The 18,789-nt window shown below is 51.6% G+C and overlaps 1 protein-coding gene and 2 pseudogenes across 1 annotated transcript; 2 read left to right on the top strand and 1 right to left on the bottom strand.

Moving 5' to 3' along the window:
• Positions 1-363: 363 nt before the first annotated feature.
• On the top strand, positions 364-12,422 carry LOC129356728 (pre-mRNA 3' end processing protein WDR33-like; annotated as a pseudogene).
• A 702-nt stretch (positions 12,423-13,124) lies between these two features.
• Positions 13,125-13,943, bottom strand: LOC129356715 (vesicle transport protein SFT2C-like). The gene is given in 2 exon segments (XM_055026277.1): positions 13,125-13,766; positions 13,768-13,943. Coding segments are annotated over 2 exon segments (636 nt in total). The 5' UTR covers positions 13,926-13,943; the 3' UTR covers positions 13,125-13,288.
• A 1,486-nt stretch (positions 13,944-15,429) lies between these two features.
• Positions 15,430-17,589, top strand: LOC129356727 (dual specificity protein phosphatase 8-like; annotated as a pseudogene).
• Positions 17,590-18,789: the final 1,200 nt, after the last annotated feature.

Below are 18,789 nucleotides of genomic sequence, written 5' to 3'. Positions count from 1 at the left end.
TCTCAACCAATGAGGACCAGAAATGAAATGGCGGAATTTCTGCAATAAAATGTACATTGATGATAATAAAAAAATTCAACACAAAAATATACAAACATCTAAAAGTGATGTTAAATAATCTGGATTATATTTCATCAAAGAAAATATTAATACACAATGTTAAACAAACATTGCCAAACCATTTATATTAACCATTCCAGGGATACATCAGAGTCAAACACTGATTTTATGAATATATATAAATTGTAATTGGTTAAAATGGCTGAGCCACACAATACTCAGTTTCCCTGTATCCTTTGCTGGATGACGCAGACGCAAAATCCCGCCCGTTGCGCAGGTTTCCCAGCATGCTTTACACCGGGCCGAGAAGAAGAGGCGTCATGATGCAGTCCGCTGGCGGTTAACGTGATAAATCTGTTCATATCAGGTGATTAATCTGCTGGTATTGGGGAAGGATTCTGTGCTCCATCTGCCGGGAAGGCTGAGCTCCTCATGGTTCTCCAGAACCGGCCTCCAGGAGAACCCAGTCTGTTGATGACAGCCAGCTAGCTGATTGTTGGTGAGTTTCTGCCGGAACGCCGTCGCCATTAAAGATGCTCCTATGGCTGAAACGGGTCAGTACCGAACCGAAACCCGGTGTTTAAAAGCTCGGAGCCTGCAGGGACCCAATGATTTGTTGTGACTCCATCTGGCGGGATCTACTAGGGGAACATCCGCGGATTCCTGCTTCCCTGCGCCCGGTTAGCCTGTTAGCTGCTGCGGCTAACCCTCTTGGCATCAGCGCTGCTGGGTTCGGTTAAAGATCGGGCTCCAGAACCAGGACCTAGGCATTAAATATCAGACACAGAGAAGCAGAAGCAGGCATTAAGCTTCACCTCAGCACAGTTTTACCTGTAAACGCTTAAACTCTGGAGTAGACAAGCTAATCCTGGGGTTGAAGCTGCTAGCTGCTGCTAACGGCCGCTGCTGGTTAACACCAAATGACCTGGAAAGTTCAAACTAACAATGAATTATATTTATAATGCTTTTCACATGTAAAGCTCAACGTGCCACCGAATTACAATAAAAACATGAATCCACGTAAAACCAAACGAGTTTAAACAGCAGAGGCTGGAGGAGAGAAGCTGTGGGGTCAGGATCAGGGTTCACCCGGAAACACTCGTGGATTGACCTCTGCCCCTCCCGTTCAAGTACTCAGCATTTCCACAGTGGGTGGGTGAATTCAGGCGTAACGTAGTTCAGTTACATTACACCACCGGGCTTACTTTCAAATTTATTTTCCCTAAAAACAAAGTTCTGGGCAAATAAGCTGCGGCAGGGAAAATAATTCACTGAAAGTTAAAAGCAGGTCAGCAAACAGCGCAACTCAGGCGACAACATAAAGGTTGCGCATAATTACCAGGATAAAATGAGTATCAATAAATCCACATTATAAATGGTCATTGGTTCTCTGCATTTCCAGCACCAGGTGTAGCACCAATCGCGGATATCTGCCGAGACGTTGTCTGAAACGTTGCTAAATATGGCAAGGAAGTTGTTGAATTGGCAACAGTGTTGATAATTGTTAATTGAAAAGGTGCAATATGACCTGGTGGGCGGAACTAAAAGTCAACCTTCAGAAGAGGCCAGAGGCTCCGCCCAGCTGCAGGCAGCAGCTGTCTGCCACCAGTAACTAATGGTTCAGGTCCCCATCTGTGGTTTGCGTCCCTGAACAAAAAAATTCATCCACCTTGCCTGCTGGTGTTGGGGTCAGAAGGGCTGATGGTGCACAGATTTGCAGCCTGTGTTCTGTGAGCCTGTTGGGGCAGCTGCAGCTACAATCCAGTAGCTATCATCCATCATCAGGGTGTGATTGAGGCCTTTAAGGTTCAATTGGAGATTAAAATGGTTTCATAAATAAAGTGGACTATTATTATTATAATCTCTCTGCTGTTGTCCCCTCTGTGCTGCAGGTTAAGGTGGTCACTATGGCGACAGACGTGGGCTCGCCGCAGCGGTTCTTCCACATGCCGCGCTTCCAGCACCAGGCGCCGCGACAGGTGTTCTACAAGGGCCCGACTTCGCGCAGCAGCAGGCCATGCAGCAGCTCACCTTCGACGGGAAGCGCATGAGGAAGGCCGTCAACCGCAAGACCATCGACTACAACCCGTCCGTCATCAGATACCTGGAGGTATCAGAACCATCTCCGGCCCGGTTCCGGCCCGGTTCCGGCCCTGCACGCTGCCCGTTAACCCGGCTGTGTCCATCTCCTTTCAGAACCGCCTGTGGCAGCGCGACCACCGGGACTTCAGGGCCATCCAGCCCGACGCCGGCTGCTACAACGACGTGAGTCACACCTCTCCGGGTCAGAACCGGACCAGGACCTGACGGCAACCCGACTAAAACCTGGCCCTGGACCTGGCCTCAACCTGACCAGAACCTGACCGAAACCTGACCTGAATCCGACTGCGACCCGACCACAATTGACCAGAACCGGGGCTTAATCGGACTGTGTGTTCTGCAGTTGGTTCCTCCTCTGGGAATGCTCAACAACCCGATGAACGCCGTCACCACCCAAGTTCGTCCGGACCTCCACCAACAAGGTCAAGTGTCCCGTCTTTGTCATCAGGGGTGAGGCCGCCGCTCTGCCCGCATCACTTCCTGTGTGCGTTTGAGTCTAACGGGTTGTCCTGGTTCTGTCTGTAGTGGACCCCTGAGGGCCGCCGGCTGGTGACCGGGGCCTCCAGTGGAGAGTTCACCTTGTGGAACGGACTCACCTTCAACTTTGAGACCATATTACAGGTAAAGCTCCACAGACCCAGGTTCTGCTCGCCCCAATGGAACCAGGCTGGACTTAGCTTCTGTTGATCCAAACCTCCTCCAGAACCTTTGGTTAGGGCTGGCGGAAAAAGGTTGGCCCCTGTGGCCCATAGAGCGTAAATCGTTCCCAGCGCCTGTTACTGCTAGCTGCTTAATCTCTGAATGGACTAAAGATCTGCTGCTGCTGGATCAACCTTCTGGACTTCTCAGGTTCTGGAACCAGATATGGAGAGAAATATTCAGCTTCGATGCACCACAAATCTGGAACAAACTTCCAGAAAACTTTAAAACAGCCAAAACTCTTTAAATTGAGGCTGAACCTGCTGTGGTTTAGCCTCGATTTAAAGGAGACTAAACCACAGGGGGCTAAACCACAGGGGCTAAACCACAGGGGACTAAACCACAGGAGACTAAACCACAGGGGACTAAACCACAGGGGGCTAAACCACAGGAGACTAAACACAGGGGACTAAACCACAGGGGCTAAACCACAGGGGGCTAAACCACAGGAGACTAAACCACAGGAGACTAAACCACAGGGGACTAAACCACAGGGGACTAAACCACAGGGGACTAAACCACAGGGGACTAAACCACAGGGGACTAAACCACAGGGGCTAAACCACAGGGGGCTAAACCACAGGGGACTAAACCACAGGGGACTAACCACAGGGGGCTAAACCACAGGGGGCTAAACCACAGGGGGCTAAACAGCCTCCTGTGATTTAGCCTCCTGGTTGAGATGGTTAATAAGTAATAAAACATTGACCAATATTTGATGTGTCTTACTTTAACGATGCCCAGATGTAATGTCTTATTGTTGACTATATGATGATGATTTTATGTTCAAGGAGCTTTGAACTGCCTTGGTGCTGACATGTGCTATATGAATACACTTGATTGATTGTTAGCTGCTAAAGCTAATGTTGCAGCCTTTGAGTCATGTCAACACAACCAGACTGTTCTGATGCAGCAGGAATCGAATCACTCGAAGATTCTAAACCGAAACTTTAACACAGATTATCCAACTGATAGTTTATGAAACAGCCAAGTCATTTATTGCGTATTGATTTAATTGCAACAAAAATTAATTTAGGGGAATCTGAACATGCTAAATGTTTCAAAGTTAGCTTAACTGCTAAGCTGAAAATGAGTTCTGCTGTCTGCTGATGTTCCCTCTAAGTGTTCATGTGTCTGAGCACACTGAGCTCCACTGTGGGCATCATCAGTGGACACGGCGCAGGGCGTGGACACGAACAAGTATTATAAACCTGGGATCATAGAAAGTTGCATGGTTTATGAAAAGAATCAGATCACATCAGAATTTCATTTCATTTGTTTGGTTTGAATTTCAGTGATTTTCTGAATTAAAATGAAAAAGAAGAAATCATTGCTGTTCATGAGAGTCCTGCTTTATCCAGGCTGAGAAATGAGACATTACACCTTTCAGGCATAACTATTAAAATATTCACATTTTGCACAATGAAATGTAAGCTTGTGATACAGAATAAATTCTTGTAAATATTTAATTATAGTTTTTTCTTCTCACTTCTCCAGTGGTTGTTGACTTTGCCCAGGTTGATGGTCAGTCTGCTTCTTGCTTTATGTTCTTGCATTCAGCATATTGGCTATTAATGGCCTCATATTTCTGTGCCAGTGAACAAATGTCTGCTTATCCATAACTCAGTGCTTCAATATCAGATGCAGACCATTCTTTAATTCATGCTCTGATAAATGAGCATCAATGTGATCACAGAGCTTACTAATAACAAGAATAATCTCTACGATCCCTCCTCTGTCCACTCTACTGTTCTTCTAGTTGCATAAACTCCAACAGCCATTTGATCTTAGAGGTGCATTTATTTTTTTACTGTGGTGAGTGGACGTCCCACTGAGACATGATAATGTCTCTTAACTCCGCTGCTCTATTCTCACCTGCTCGGTGCCACGGCGCTATGACCAAGACATAACCCAAAACAGCATGTGATGATTGGCGGCAGTGAAACTGAACCGCATCGTATCATTGGCTGGTTCCTGTCACTCACTGACTTCAATGCAAAGTACAGAAAACTGTTATTGGTCCAAACTGATGTCTGAGCTCAATGTCCACTTTATGCTGGACTTTATTTTTGTGCTGCAGATTTTCTAGCGCTGAGAAGATGCAAGCAGCTTAGGGAACATTGCTCTCTTCCTATCTCAGTTCTCACCACTGTGTGGAAGGTAGCAGCTGACCTCTGACCCCTCTGTGTGTGCAGGCCCATGACAGCCCGGTGCGGGCCATGACCTGGTCCCACAACGACATGTGGATGTTGACGGCGGACCACAGCGGCTACGTCAAGTACTGGCAGTCCAACATGAACAACGTCAAGATGTTCCAGCTCACAAGGAGGCCATTAGAGAAGCCAGGTTGGTCCCCGTCTCTGCAGCTCAGGCCGCCAGGGGGCGCTGTTGGGTTCTGACGCCGCCGCTGCGGTTCTGACGCGGTGATGCAGCTGGACAGAAGCTCTGCTCCCGGCCGCCATGATAAATCTTTAACCCCCACGTTCTAAGGGGTCCAAACGGTTCTCACTGATCAGAACCACACTGATGAAACCGACATGTTGAGCAGAAAGACGCCTGAAGGTTTCTGCTGGTTCTGAACCTGACCCAGGTCCGTTCCCAGCAGAACCAGGTTGTCCACCGGTCCTGAATCCAGACCTTCTGAACCCACTGGACCGGGTCTGGTTACAGTTTCACATGTTTTTCACATGGTGGTTCTGGAGTCCAGGTTCTACAGAACCACCAGCCAGATTTGTCTGCTGGTTCTGTTGGACCCTTCTTGGCTTGGTAGCTGTAGAACCCGCTCCAGGTCAGAACCTGCCGTTTTCAATCCCAGAACCGGTCCAGTTAACGACGGGCCGTTGGTTAATGGCCCTGGAAACGGATTCAGACGGAGGACCCGGCTCTGAATTGGGTCGCAGATGATACCGGCGGGTTGAACATGAGCTCTTCCTCCTCTCCTCTCCTCTTCCTCCTCAGCTTCTCTCCGACTGACAACAAGTTCGCCACCTGCTCCGATGACGGCACCGTCCGGATCTGGGACTTCCTGCGCTGCCACGAGGAGCGGATACTTCGAGGTACCGGTTCCGGATCCGTCAGAACCGATCCGGACCGCAGCAGAACCTCTGACGGTGTGCTGTGGTTGTGCAGGTCACGGCGCCGACGTGAAGTGCGGGACTGGCACCCCACCAAGGGGCTGGTGGTGTCTGGCAGCAAGGACAGCCAGCAACCCATCAAGTTCTGGGACCCCAAGACGGGTCAGAGCCTGGCTACGCTGTGAGTACCACGCCCATCAGAACCCGACCGCGGCGCCCGCAGAACCTGACCGCCACAACTGCACCTGTCCAGCCACGCCCACAAGAACACGGTGATGGAGGTGAAGTGGAACCTGAACGGGAACTGGCTGCTGACGGCGTCCCGGGATCATCTCTGCAAACTCTTCGACATCCGGAACCTGAAGGAGGAGCTGCAGGTGTTCCGGGGCCAAGAAGGAGGCCACAGGTGAGGGGGCACCTGGACGGTACCAGCGCCGGTTCCCCTGAGCCTGAGACATTCAGGTCAACCAGACAACCAGACCTGCAGAATGGTCTACAACCATGACCTCTGACCTCTGCTGTTATTTCCTCAGCGGTCGCCTGGCACCCGGTTCATGAGGGTTTGTTCGCCAGCGGAGGTTCTGATGGGTCGCTGCTATTCTGGCACGCCGGGTAAGAAGCTGATCAGAACCAGACCGTGTTGGTACTGTGACCCGGTACCGGTACAGTGTTGGTACCGTGACCCGGTACCGGTACAGTGTTGGTACCGTGACCCGGTACCGTGTTGGTACTGTGACCCGGTACCGGTACCGTGTTGGTCCCGTGACCCGGTACCGGTACAGTGTTGGTACCGTGACCCGGTACCGGTACCGTTGTCCCGTGACCCGGTACCGGTACAGTGTTGGTACCGTGACCCGTACCGTGACTCTGCAGGGTGGAGAAGGAGGTGGGCGGCATGGAGATGGCCCATGAAGGGATCTGGAGTCTCGCCTGGCACCCTCTGGGTCACATCCTGTGTTCTGGTTCCAATGACCACACCAGGTACGCACCTGTACTGGTACCGGTACATGACCTGCACAGAACCAGTACCAGGCAGGAACTCCACATGCTCTTTCTGGTTCTGTTCTACAGTAAGTTCTGGACCAGGAACCGACCCGGGACAAGATGAGAGACCGGTACAACCTGAACCTGCTTCCCGGGATGTCGGAGGACGGCGTGGAGTACGGTAAGCTGCAGAGGCCAAGCAGAACCAGAACTTCTGGGTCTCAGTATCTGCAGCATAAAGTTCTGTTTGTGTCCAGACGATGTGGAACCCAACAGCCTGGCCACCATTCCTGGGATGGGCATCCCGGAGCAGCTAAAGGCGGCCATGGAGGAGCAGAGCAGTAAGTTCTGGAGAACCGGACCGGTGGAAGGTCTCAGTGTTCCTCTGGGTTCTCAGGCGTTCCTCTGGCTGCCCCACCTGCAGGTAAAGAGGCGGCTGCCGAGGTGGAGATGTCCATCCCTGGACTGGACTGGGGCATGGACGAGGTGATGGGTCGGGACTCCAAGAAGGTTTCCTCAGAAGAAGGTTCCCTACGCCAAACCGATCCCGGCGCAGTTCCAGCAGGTACGCGGCCACGCCCGACCCGGACGGAGTGATGTCATCAACCGTGGTGACCGACTGTCGGATGTCTGCCTGCAGGCTTGGGCGGAGAACAAAGTTCCCATGATGCCCCCGTCTGCAGATCTGTCAAAGGACCGGAACCTGGAGCAGAAGGTGGAGGGGAAGAAGAAGACCCAGGCGGAGCTGGAGCAGGAGATGGCGGCGCTGCAGTACACCAACCCCCACCTGCTGGAGGTAAACACCAACCAGAACGGATCAGAACCAGCTCTGGGCTTTAGCAGAACCAGAACCGGTCCATCATCAGAGGCCAACAGATTCGCAATAGCATTAGCAGCTCTGAATGTGTCCAGGCTGTTTCTCTCCTGAAGGAAAACTAGATCTATAGATCCATCCTGATCCAGAGTGAAACTAGATCTACGTTAGAAGGCCGTGGCGCCGACCTTCAGCGGGTCCAGAGTGACCGCCGCGGGTCGGAGTGATTCTGCAGTGCTAACAGAGGCTAAGCTAGCATTAGCTTCAGATTCAGGATTCAGAACCAACAAAGGTTCTGGATCCAGCAGTTCTGACTTGGTTCTGTTTGTCTGCAGCAAATGAAGATGAGCCAGATGAACTCGGATGGGAATATGGGGCCCCCCCAGGGACCGGGCTCCATGCCTCCTTTCCAGGCCCCGGGGGGCCAGGGCCTCCAGGTCAGCAGGGCTACGCTCCAAACATGCCTCACCAGCAGATGGCGCCCCCCATGGGCCCCACAGGGATGCAGCAGCCCTTTCTGCAGCCTGGACAGATGGGGCCTCCTTCTGGACCCCCATCGCATCAGGGGCCCCCTCAAGGCATGATGGGCCCCTCAGACATGCAAGAACCACAGAGACATCCTGGCCCACCGAGACACATGGGCCCCCCAGGACCTCACGGGATGGGGCCCAGAGGCATGCAGGGGCCCCCTGGTGGGATGGGGGCCCTCCTCGAGGAATTGGTTTAAGGGACCCTCAAGGGCCCCCGACCCAAGGAACATGATGGGTCCCCAGGGCCAATGCAGGGGGGAATGATGGGGCCCCCACCCAGGACACATGGCAATATGCCCAACAACTATGGGATGGGCAACATGCAAGGGCCCCAAGGAGGCATGCAGGGCCCCCCGTACATGCAGCACCAGGTGAGCGGGGGGTGTGGTGGGGCCCATCTGGCTGCAGGTCTGCGTGCAAACTAACGGCTTTGGTATGTGCAGGGCCAGAACTCGGGACCCATGATGCACGGGATGGGGCCCCCAGGGCCCAGCAACAAAGGTCAGTACATATGGGTCCCTCAGGAGTCTCTACCAGATGTTTGTGTTGTTCATGGTGGCATCTGTTGTTTCCCCAGGAGACCATCGAGGGCCGCCCCCGAACCACCACATGGGTCCCACAGACCGGCAGGGGCCCGGAGGCCCCGGGGGGCCAGACCAAGGCTCTTACTGGGGAGACGGCCAGCAGGGCCGGAGGGGCCCCCAGGACGGAGGACAGGACTTCCACAGCCGGGGGGAGGACAACTGGAGGCCGGGATACCAGGGGGGGGACTGCGGGGGGGCGGGCACCGGGGGCCGGGGCCTGGGGCTCCGATGACCGCTTTGGTGCAGGGGACTTCAGAGGACGGCGGGACGACAGGTGGGTGACCGCCCTCTGCATGGGTGGGGGTTCTGACCGGTTCTGACCCGATCTGACCGGTTCTGACCGGTTCTGGCTCCTTTGCAGGTTCCGAGGGGCGGTCCAGGCCGAGGGGCGGGGCTACACAGAGGACTACGGCGGCCAGGAGGAGGGCTTTGACGGCGGCGAGGAGGTCGGTCGGGAGTCCGGGGACGAGGGAGGCCCCCCCGAGGAGGAGGTGAGGGTCGGGGGCAGGGGGCGGGGCCAGTGAGGGGGCGGGGCCAGTGAGGGGCGGGGCCAGTGAGGCGGGTGTCTGTCACACTGACCCTCGTTTCCTCCTGTCCTCAGGCCACGACGGGTTTCGGGACGACGGTTCGTCTCCTGGGGGGCGCGAGCGTCCTCGTCCATGCAGGGGATGGACATGGCGTCCCTGCCGCCCCGTAAGCGTCCCTGGCAGGACGGCCCCGGGACCGGGGACCACGAGGCTCCAGACGGAGGTCAGTGATTCATGACTTTCAGAGTGTATTCAGACCGGATGGTCCGGTGGACTCGGCTCCGGTGTTTCAGTTTTGGAACTCTAGTTCACATTCACACTGCAGTGAAACAAACGGCCCAAACTAACAGAAAAACCTGTTCCCCCCGTCGCCTGTGGGGGCGCTGCACCAAGAACTACTGAAGGAATCGACACAAAACCTCTGAAGAAGACCAGCGCAACTTTCTTCTTCATAAAAAGGAAACAAAATGGAGCGGCGTCAGATTTTAGTGGCTGAAGGTTTCCTCCATTCAGACTTGTCTGGACATGGCCTGTTAGCCGCTAACGCTAGCGTCGCTCCTGCAGGTGTCGTTACCACCGCAGTGAGTGAGTCCACTAAACCAGGCTGGTCCAGGAATCACCAAATGATGGCAGCAACTTTATTTCTAGAAATAAATAACAGCTGAGGAAACTGCTGCAGTTTATTAATATCTAGAAACATAAATCTATAAACTGTTTATAAATCTATAAACTGTTTGGTTTCTGTCAAGATACAAGAACTAAGCAAACCAGGTAATTAGTTCAGTTTTTATTAAAGGGTTAAAAATGACAGCGGCTGCAGAGCGCCATGGCAACGGGACAATAAGCTGATAAAATGTAAAATAACTTCAGATCATTTATATTTTGCTTTTCCTTGCTTGGTGTCGGCACGCAAACCCGTTGATATGATAACCGACAGAGCATCGGTGTTAACCTGCAGACAGAGAGCAATATGTTACCCAGAATGCCCTGCACCGTCGCTAACTTCCTGCTGTTGAAGCGTCTCTGGTCAGTTGCATGCAGACCGCTTTAGACTTTAGAGTCCAGTTGAACCGGACCGAGTTCCAGACTGTTGAGTTTTTTATTGAATTTTGCATCCAGAAATCCCTGAAACCTGCGACTAGACAAACGTCTGATTCTAGACAAACGTCTGATTCTAGACAAACGTCTGATTCTGTCTCTGGTTGGTCTGAAAACAGTCAAAAGTCGCCTGTCATACAAAATCCACTGTTGTTGCACTTGAATAATAACTTTTGTACTTTGAGTGTGTCAGTTCATTGTCCTGGTGCTGCGTAGATGTGTATCGTTTTCTGTTCATTTTTGTCAGTTGTCTGTGAAATGGTAAACAAGGTCATAACCTTTTCTGACCTGTTTTGTGCGTCCTGTACTTTGACTACACAATCACTGCGAGGGACAAAGTGTCGGGTTGTCGGGCTACAGTTGAGTTTTCTCTGAAATGTTCCCACATCAGATCGGTTTTTGGAGCTCCAGCAGATTGAGAGGGATTTTCTGTGGGTTCCTTCTGCCTGTGGAAACTCTGAGCTGCTACTAACGTGACAGCAAAGCTAATGTTGGACATGAATGACGTCCTCCATCGCTCAGCATGCAGCCTCCTGTTAGCGCTGTGTGCTAGCTGCTAGCTGCCTGTTCTGCATCCTTTAATGATGCATTTTTGCTGTTTTTGTCTCGGGAAACAAAACGACCCAAATGCATTTGGTGACGCCTTGATGATGTCACGGCTTCATATTGTGGGAGCATCGATGATGATGATTTATTGCACACATTTCACCAGCAAAACATAATAAAGTAAGAATTTTATATTTCTAAGTCTAAATACATTATTACCAAATTTACAAACTCCATTTACTAATTCATAACATCAATAATCTTCTCATTTCCTGAATCCCTTAAATCAAAATAGTTCCTGAACCAATAATGCATCTCTGGACATCTACATATATAATGTGTACCTAGTCAGTCCCAGTGGTCCCAGTCGTCCCAGTGGTCCCAGTCGTCCTCCATGCTGCGTTTCCTGTTGCTTCCAATAAAACCATTTTGAGGTTTTTCTTGGACTCTTTTTTTCCAGATCTTCTCCCAGTGACTGAGACGCTCGTTGATTTTATTTTTGTTTGAATGTTTAAAGTTCAGTCAGATCCTCCACTGTATCAGAAAACAATATTTTGTGGTAATAATTTGTTTCTTTACGTAAACGGTCAGGATGTGGGGTCAAAGGTCAGCAGAAACTCGGACCATCTGATCCACCGTCTCCTTTCTGTGATCTGCAAAGCGGTTGAAGTTTTGTGCCAAACGTCCACAAAGTAACTTAGACATGAAGATTTAGAGAGAAGTGCAACACTTTGGATTTACATATTTAATAACAAGGTTTCTCTCCACATTCACGTTATCAATCATTTACTTATAAATCTCTGTTGTTTTCATTTCCTGAATAAACTAAACTTCATTTTATCTAAATTTACTGATAATTTCATATCAAACCACTTTTTCAATTTACATAACTAAAATAATTTCTATTAAAAGCTGCTGTACAAAAAATGTTTGTATCATCTGCAAATGAAACAAAGTGAAGTATTTTGGAAACCTTGCATGCATCATATTATGTCTAAACGTTGTTTCCTGAGTCAGCATTTGCACAAATTGTTGCCTGTTGCTGAGGCAACTTCTCATGCGGTGACGTGTCGCCTCCTCGGCCGTCGCTCTGGATCAGCATCGTCTTGCAAAAATAAAAATAGAATTTGTAAATGTTTCACGGCACATAATCTGATTATGCTGTTAATAAGAGCCCTGATTTCTCTTTACTACATTCATTTCATAATTTTTCATCATTAATTTCTACTGGATCTTCCTGTTTCTGTGTCTCCGCAGGCGGACGACCTCAGAGGGACGACGGCGGCTACGGGCCCCCGGGGCGGGGCGGGCGGGGCGGCTGGGGCCCGAGGAGGGGGGGGGGCCGCCGCCCAGAGGGGGGCCGAGGGCCGGGGGGCGGGGCCGGTAGGGCCGCTCTCCGCCTCTAGACTGTTGGTCGTGTGACCTGGCTCACCCTGGGGGCGTGACTCACCCGAGGGGCGTGGCCACCCGAGGGGCGTGGCCTCCTGATGTAGAGACTCCGTTTTGTTTCCGCAGGTTTTCTAACAGATTTCTATGTGTTTGTGTTTTCACCCAACTGGACAATAAAGATTCACATTGAACTGCTGCCGCGCGGCGCCCCCTGTGGGCCCCAGACAACGTCTTTGATTGGTCATAATCAGACGGCACGTTCTGGTTCTGACCCCCAGAACCAGAACCCGTCTGATGGAACAGGTTCTGGTTGAAGAATCCCAGAGTTCCTATGGAGTCTGAAGCGGTCCAATCGGACCGGCTCCCAGTGATGTCACTGTTTTCATGCCTTCATCTGCCACCCAGTTGTTTCTTTGACACGGAACCAGGAGGAACCCTGGGTCCAGTTAACCAGTCTGGAACCAGAGTCTGGGTTTTCATGTCTGTGTAGGAAGGTTCTAGACGGTTCTGTCGGACTTTTCCATGTCAAAGTCAGGGAGTCTCATTTGGAAAAATATCAAACCGTCCGGAACCAGGTGATAAAAACCCAGTCGGCTCGTAGAACCTGCGGTACCAGGAACGCGGGACAGGAAGCCAGAAGTGATGGCAGCATCAGAACCTCATACAAACCCGACCAGGGGACCCAGTTCGGGAGTCCAGAACCAGTAAAGACCCAGTCCGCTAGTAGAACCTGTTTTATTAACAAAACTGCAACAACTCAGAACCACCCCATCACAGTTTTTGGGTCAGTTTTTGAACTTTGGTCCTCGGAACTCCAGACCCTCCTGGCAGTCAGCGCCCAGGGTTTAGTCCTGCAGAGGGAAGTCTCTTGGTTCGGTTCCGCTCAGATCGACAGGGTTCTGCCGCTCACGGTCCTCTTGAGGACGGAGAAAGTCCAGCCGCCCAGAACCCGGATCCCAGCGCTGCCCCCGGGCAGCAGCGCCAGCAGGCAGCCCACGATGAGCGCCACCTGCAGGCCGGCCCCCAGCGCCGTCAGCACGGTGCTGTGGAGGCCCAGGGCGGCGTACAGCGTCCCGCCCAGGGCGGCCAGGTAGGCCGCGGCGGCGGGGGAGCGGTGCAGGCCGGCCAGCAGCCGGCTGGGCCCCCGCAGCGCCGCCACCGCCGCCACGGCGAACAGCGAGCCGAGCGTCCAGAGCAGCGCGAACTTCCGGGCGTAGAGGAGCAGCAGCGGCGCGTAGAGCGCCGACAGCCCGAAGCACAGAGCCGACATGGCCGCGCAGAGCCCGAAGCCCAGCAGGCGCTGCTTCCGGGTCACTCCGGGGAGGCACGGGTCCGGTTCGGCCGACCAGGGCCAGGAGGCCGGAGCTCTGCCCGGACCACGGACTGGACCACCGGCCGAACCAGCTGCCCGGTACTTCTTCCGGTTCGTCCACCTCCACCAAGGTGCTGGAGCTGGACTTGGTTCCGCCGCCTTTGGACTGGGTCAGGTACTCCTGGAGCTGCCGGTTCAGTTCGGCCATGACGGTCGGGTTCGGGACTTCTTCTCGGGGGTAGAGGGGTTTTGGTGGTGTGCGCTGCCCCTTCCGGTCACAGGCAGAACTGCAAGAACAACCAGTGAGGTCTGACCGGAACCGAACCTTCTGGTGTTCTGGAGCTAAATCAGGCTCATAATTCACAAAAGCACAGGATCAGATCCACACTTGTATTTTTGATGCAAACACAAATACATCTTTATTTCCAAATGTCTATTTAATAAAACGTCTGTCTGACTGGGTGATCAGTAACCAATCACATTAACCCATTCCAGCAGCCTGTCGCCATGACGCCTCAGCCTGGTTCCCCTCAGCGACAGAGAAGCGGTAAGTAAAATATCAACATATTAGCTATTGATCCCAATGTTATGATTATTGTGAATGTCGTCCTGTGTGTTTGAGAATTTTGAGACTGTTGTAGCTCCATAAGCTTCCTGGAGAATATAACTATAACCACGGATAAAGAAAAGTCCACTGAGCGCTTTTAATTGATCAGAACTCACCAAATACTAAACAGATTTCCATTTTTTTTCCTGTAAAGCTCATTCAAACAGCTATCAGCTACATTTACAAGAAATGTATTTTTAAAGTAGTATTATTAAGTATTGGATTGATACATGATTCAGCATATTTAAATATTCTCAGTGAGGAAAACAATAGTAGTATAATATTCTGATATGATGTATAATGAGCATTTTACAAAGCACACAGTGGGTCTTCATTTTTCAATATTTATTTAGTATATTATAGAGAAGCAAGGTGATTCAGTAATGATTACTTACTGAATAATATGCATATATTAACCTGCTCATACATGATGTTTCATGTGTTTCAGATTCAGCTGTGAATCCGTCTCTCCTCATTTCCATCTGGTCTTCAGGAAACCTTCAAAACAAAAGTGGGAGATTTGGGAGCCATCTTACTTTTGACAGAATGAAGGAATTCCATATTAATAACAGTCATTGCCATTTGTGTAAACTGGTGAATGTTAAAACCATGCAATATATTTACTTCATGTTTTATTTCTAAAAATGTTCAAACTTTCCACTAAATCTGGGTGAGCCTTCCTAGCAGGGCTGAACCTGCATTATAGCTATAAATATATAATTATAACTATAGTTATATAGTTATATATAGAGTAATATTCTGATCATGAAATATAAACAATATTAAGTTAAACAATAGTTCTTCTTCCGCTGCTGCTGCTTTGGTTTAGCCAAGATGGCCGCCGTGTTTTCCGGCAGCTTCTGTTTATGAATAAAAGTCGCTTTTATTATTTTACTGGGATTGTATGAATTCCTTCAGGGTCTGCTGTAGAAAATCAGACCCAGAGGAACCGGGCCCCTCCTACTCATTGGACCTCAGGTTCGGCTTGTTCCGGGCTGGATGTCTGGTTTTATTTCGGTCCGGGTCACGTGACCCGAGGACTTCAGCTGCTGGGTTATTATTAACCTTGGCGGCTGATTGGCCGAACCGAACCGGGCCGGAACCTTGTAGGGTGACTGGGTCTCATTCTGAGTTCCGGTTCGGGCGCAGCGGCAGGTCAACTGGACTGTATCGGAGCCGCTGTAGAGGTGGGTTATTGAGGATTCATTTCCAGTTGCGTCACTTCCTGTTAAAGGCTCATCGCCAGTCAATCTGCCGGCGGTTAAACTGAGCTCCTGGTTTCCGGTTCCTCCCTCAGCTCCCCTGATGACGCTCTCCCAGGTCACGCCCTCCCTGTTCCTGAGCGGGCGGACGCGCCCCTGAACGGCGCTCTGATGTCACAGAAAGGCATCACGCTGATCGTCAACGCCACGCTAAGCCACGCCCTCCCGCCCACCCGGGCGTGGAGTGTTTCCGCGTCCCCGTCTGCGACCTGCCCTGCGAACGCCTCGGCCTGCACTTCGACCGCGTGGCCGAGCGTATTCATGGCAACCGCGCCGGAGGCACGCTGGTGCATGCGTCGCGGGGAGGAGCCGCTCGCCGGCGCTGGTCATGGCGTACCTGATGAGGTTCCGCGGCGCCACGCTGCGCCAGCGCACGCCGCGTGCTGGAGAGCCGGCCCTGCGTGCGCATCAACGCCGGCTTCTGGGAGCAGCTGCTGCAGTACGAGAGGCGGCTGTACGGCTGCAACTCCGTCCGGCTGGAGCCCGAGGGCCCGGGGCCCCGGGGGGCGGGGCCGCGGGGAACCCTGGGGGCGGGGCCGCGGGGAACCTTGGGGGCGGGGCCGCGGGCAACCCTGGGGGCGGGGCCACGGGGAACCTTGGGGGCGGGGCCGCGGGGAACCTTGGGGGGGCCGCGGGGAACCCTGGGGGCGGGGCCGCGGGCAACCCTGGGGGCGGGCCACGGGGAACCTTGGGGGCGGGGCCGTGGGGAACCTTGGGGGCGGGGCCGCGGGGAACCCTGGGGGCGGGGCCGCGGGGAACCCTGGGGTGGGGCCACACCGCTGAACAGCCATGACGTCTGTACACAGAGCTCCAGTGATGTCACTCTGAGGTGATGATCTCACCACATAAATTAATTAGAGAATCTACCGAGTCATCAAAGAGGAACAAAACAAAATTAAAAACCGCTGTGAGTGGGCGGAGCTACATTACCTGGACAGGTGTGGAGCAGCTGGTGTCACCTGGCCAGCAGCCTGGACCACCAGAACCAGTAACTGGTCCAACAGAACCAGGAAGTAAGTCTGTTCTGTTCTGCTGTGGATCAATAAATCATTTCCACTGAGCGTCTCCTTGCTGTTCCTCACCACCACCAGCAGGGGGCATTAATCCAACTGATCAAAGACAAAATGGATCCTAAACCTCATAATTATCAAGCTCTTCATTCAGGCAACTCATTATTCTGCAGTTCATTAATATTTTATGATTATAAAAACATGCAGAATAAAAAGTCAGTCATGTTGATTAGAAGGTAAATTAATCATTTAGTAAAGAAAGACAGAAAACATTTCATTCAATTTCATCAGATCTGTTCCATATTAATAACAGTCATTGCCACCTGTGTAAACTGGTGAATGTTAACCATGCAATATATTTATTTCATGTTTTATTTCTAAGGTATATCTAAGTCCAGGTTAAAAATGTTCAAACGTTCCACTAAATCTGTCTCACCCAGATGTGCGTTATGGTTAGGGCTACCCTAAAATTAACCAAAGCAACAAGACAATACTTGAAAAAATCTTTTCTTAAAAAAAAAAATATTCAGGACTATTAGCTCTTTTTTTTCAATTTATATAAAACACCAGCAAGCGAACAAAAGTTAGGAATACTGAGGTAATTTCACCCTGAGGTATTTTTTTCTGTTTCATTTCTTTCTCTCTGATCAGTTCTAAGAGCGCTGGAGCCGGCAGGTCCTGCTGAGGAAACACAGGCTCCATCAGAACCTGAAACTTGGCGGTGGCAGCATCATGCTGTGGAGTTGGTGACGACCAGAGATCTGTGCAGAAGCGGGTTCTACCGGGTTCTGGATGTAGCGGACCTTGAGGTTCTGTGGTTCCTTCTGATGAGCTGTGTCACGGCGGCGCCTCCTGCAGGATGCACATCGTTAGCATTAGCATACTAGCACAGCAGAATGATTGCATCACCACCATCATCATCTTCATCACTTACCCTCATGTAGGCCCGGCGTCCCGCCCACAGAACCAGCGATGGTTCTGGTCGACGTGATCCCATCTCCAGAACCACCAGAGACAAAGTCCATGTCCTCCAAGAACCTTTAGAACCTCTGAAGATCTGAGAAGTTCTTCCTTTGATGGACCAGAGAAGACAGACTGGAGAAGACAGACCAGAGACGACAACCTGGAGAAGACAGACTGGAGAAGACAGACTGGAGACAGACCGGAGAAGACAGACTGGAGAAGACAGACCAGAGACGACAACCTGGAGAAGACAGACCGGAGACGACAGACTGGAGAAGACAGACTGGAGACGACAACCTGGAGAAGACAGATTGGAGAAGACAACCTGGAGACGACAGACTGGAGACGACAACCTGGAGAAGACAGATTGGAGAGACAACCTGGAGAAGACAGATTGGAGAAGACAGACCAGAGACGACAACCTGGAGAAGACAGACTGGAGAAGACAGACTGGAGAAGACAGACCGGAGAAGACAGACTGGAGAAGACAGACCAGAGACGACAACCTGGAGAAGACAGACCGGAGACGACAGACTGGAGAAGACAGACTGGAGACGACAACCTGGAGAAGACAGATTGGAGAAGACAACCTGGAGACGACAGACTGGAGACGACAACCTGGAGAAGACAGATTGGAGAAGACAACCTGGAGAAGACAGATTGGAGAAGACAGACCAGAGACGACAACCTGGAGAAGACAGACTGGAGACGTTCGTCTGTCCCAGTCAGAGAAGTGGTCTCCATGACAACATTAAGTTCTATTGAGGTTCCACAAAGTTCAAGATGGTCGCAGAGTTTCTGATCCCATTAGGTCTCCCAGTGTCCCCTTCTGTCTCCTAGTGTCCCCTTCTGTCTCCTAGTGTCCATTTCTGTCTCCTAGTGTCACCTTCTGTCTCCTAGTGTCCCCTTCTGTCTCCTAGTGTCCCCTTCTGTCTCCTAGTGTCCCTTTCTGTCTCCCAGTGTCCCCTTCTGTCTCCTAGTGTCCCCTTCTGTCTCCTAGTGTCCCCTTCTGTCTCCTAGTGTCCCCTTCTGTCTCCTAGTGTCCATTTCTGTCTCCTAGTGTCCCCTTCTGTCTCCTAGTGTCACCTTCTGTCTCCTAGTGTCACCTTCTGTCTCCTAGTGTCACCTTCTGTCTCCCAGTGTCTCCTAGTGTCTCCTTCTGTCTCCTAGTGTCACCTTCTGTCTCCTAGTGTCACCTTCTGTCTCCTAGTGTCACCTTCTGTCTCCTAG

Source organism: Poeciliopsis prolifica, unplaced genomic scaffold (genome assembly GCF_027474105.1).
Source record: "Poeciliopsis prolifica strain line A6 unplaced genomic scaffold, Auburn_PproV2 SCAFFOLD188, whole genome shotgun sequence".
Classification (NCBI taxonomy): Eukaryota; Metazoa; Chordata; class Actinopteri; order Cyprinodontiformes; family Poeciliidae; genus Poeciliopsis; species Poeciliopsis prolifica.
The sequence above is the reverse complement of the archived record's forward strand: the minus strand, read 5'-3'. Positions and strand labels throughout refer to the sequence as shown.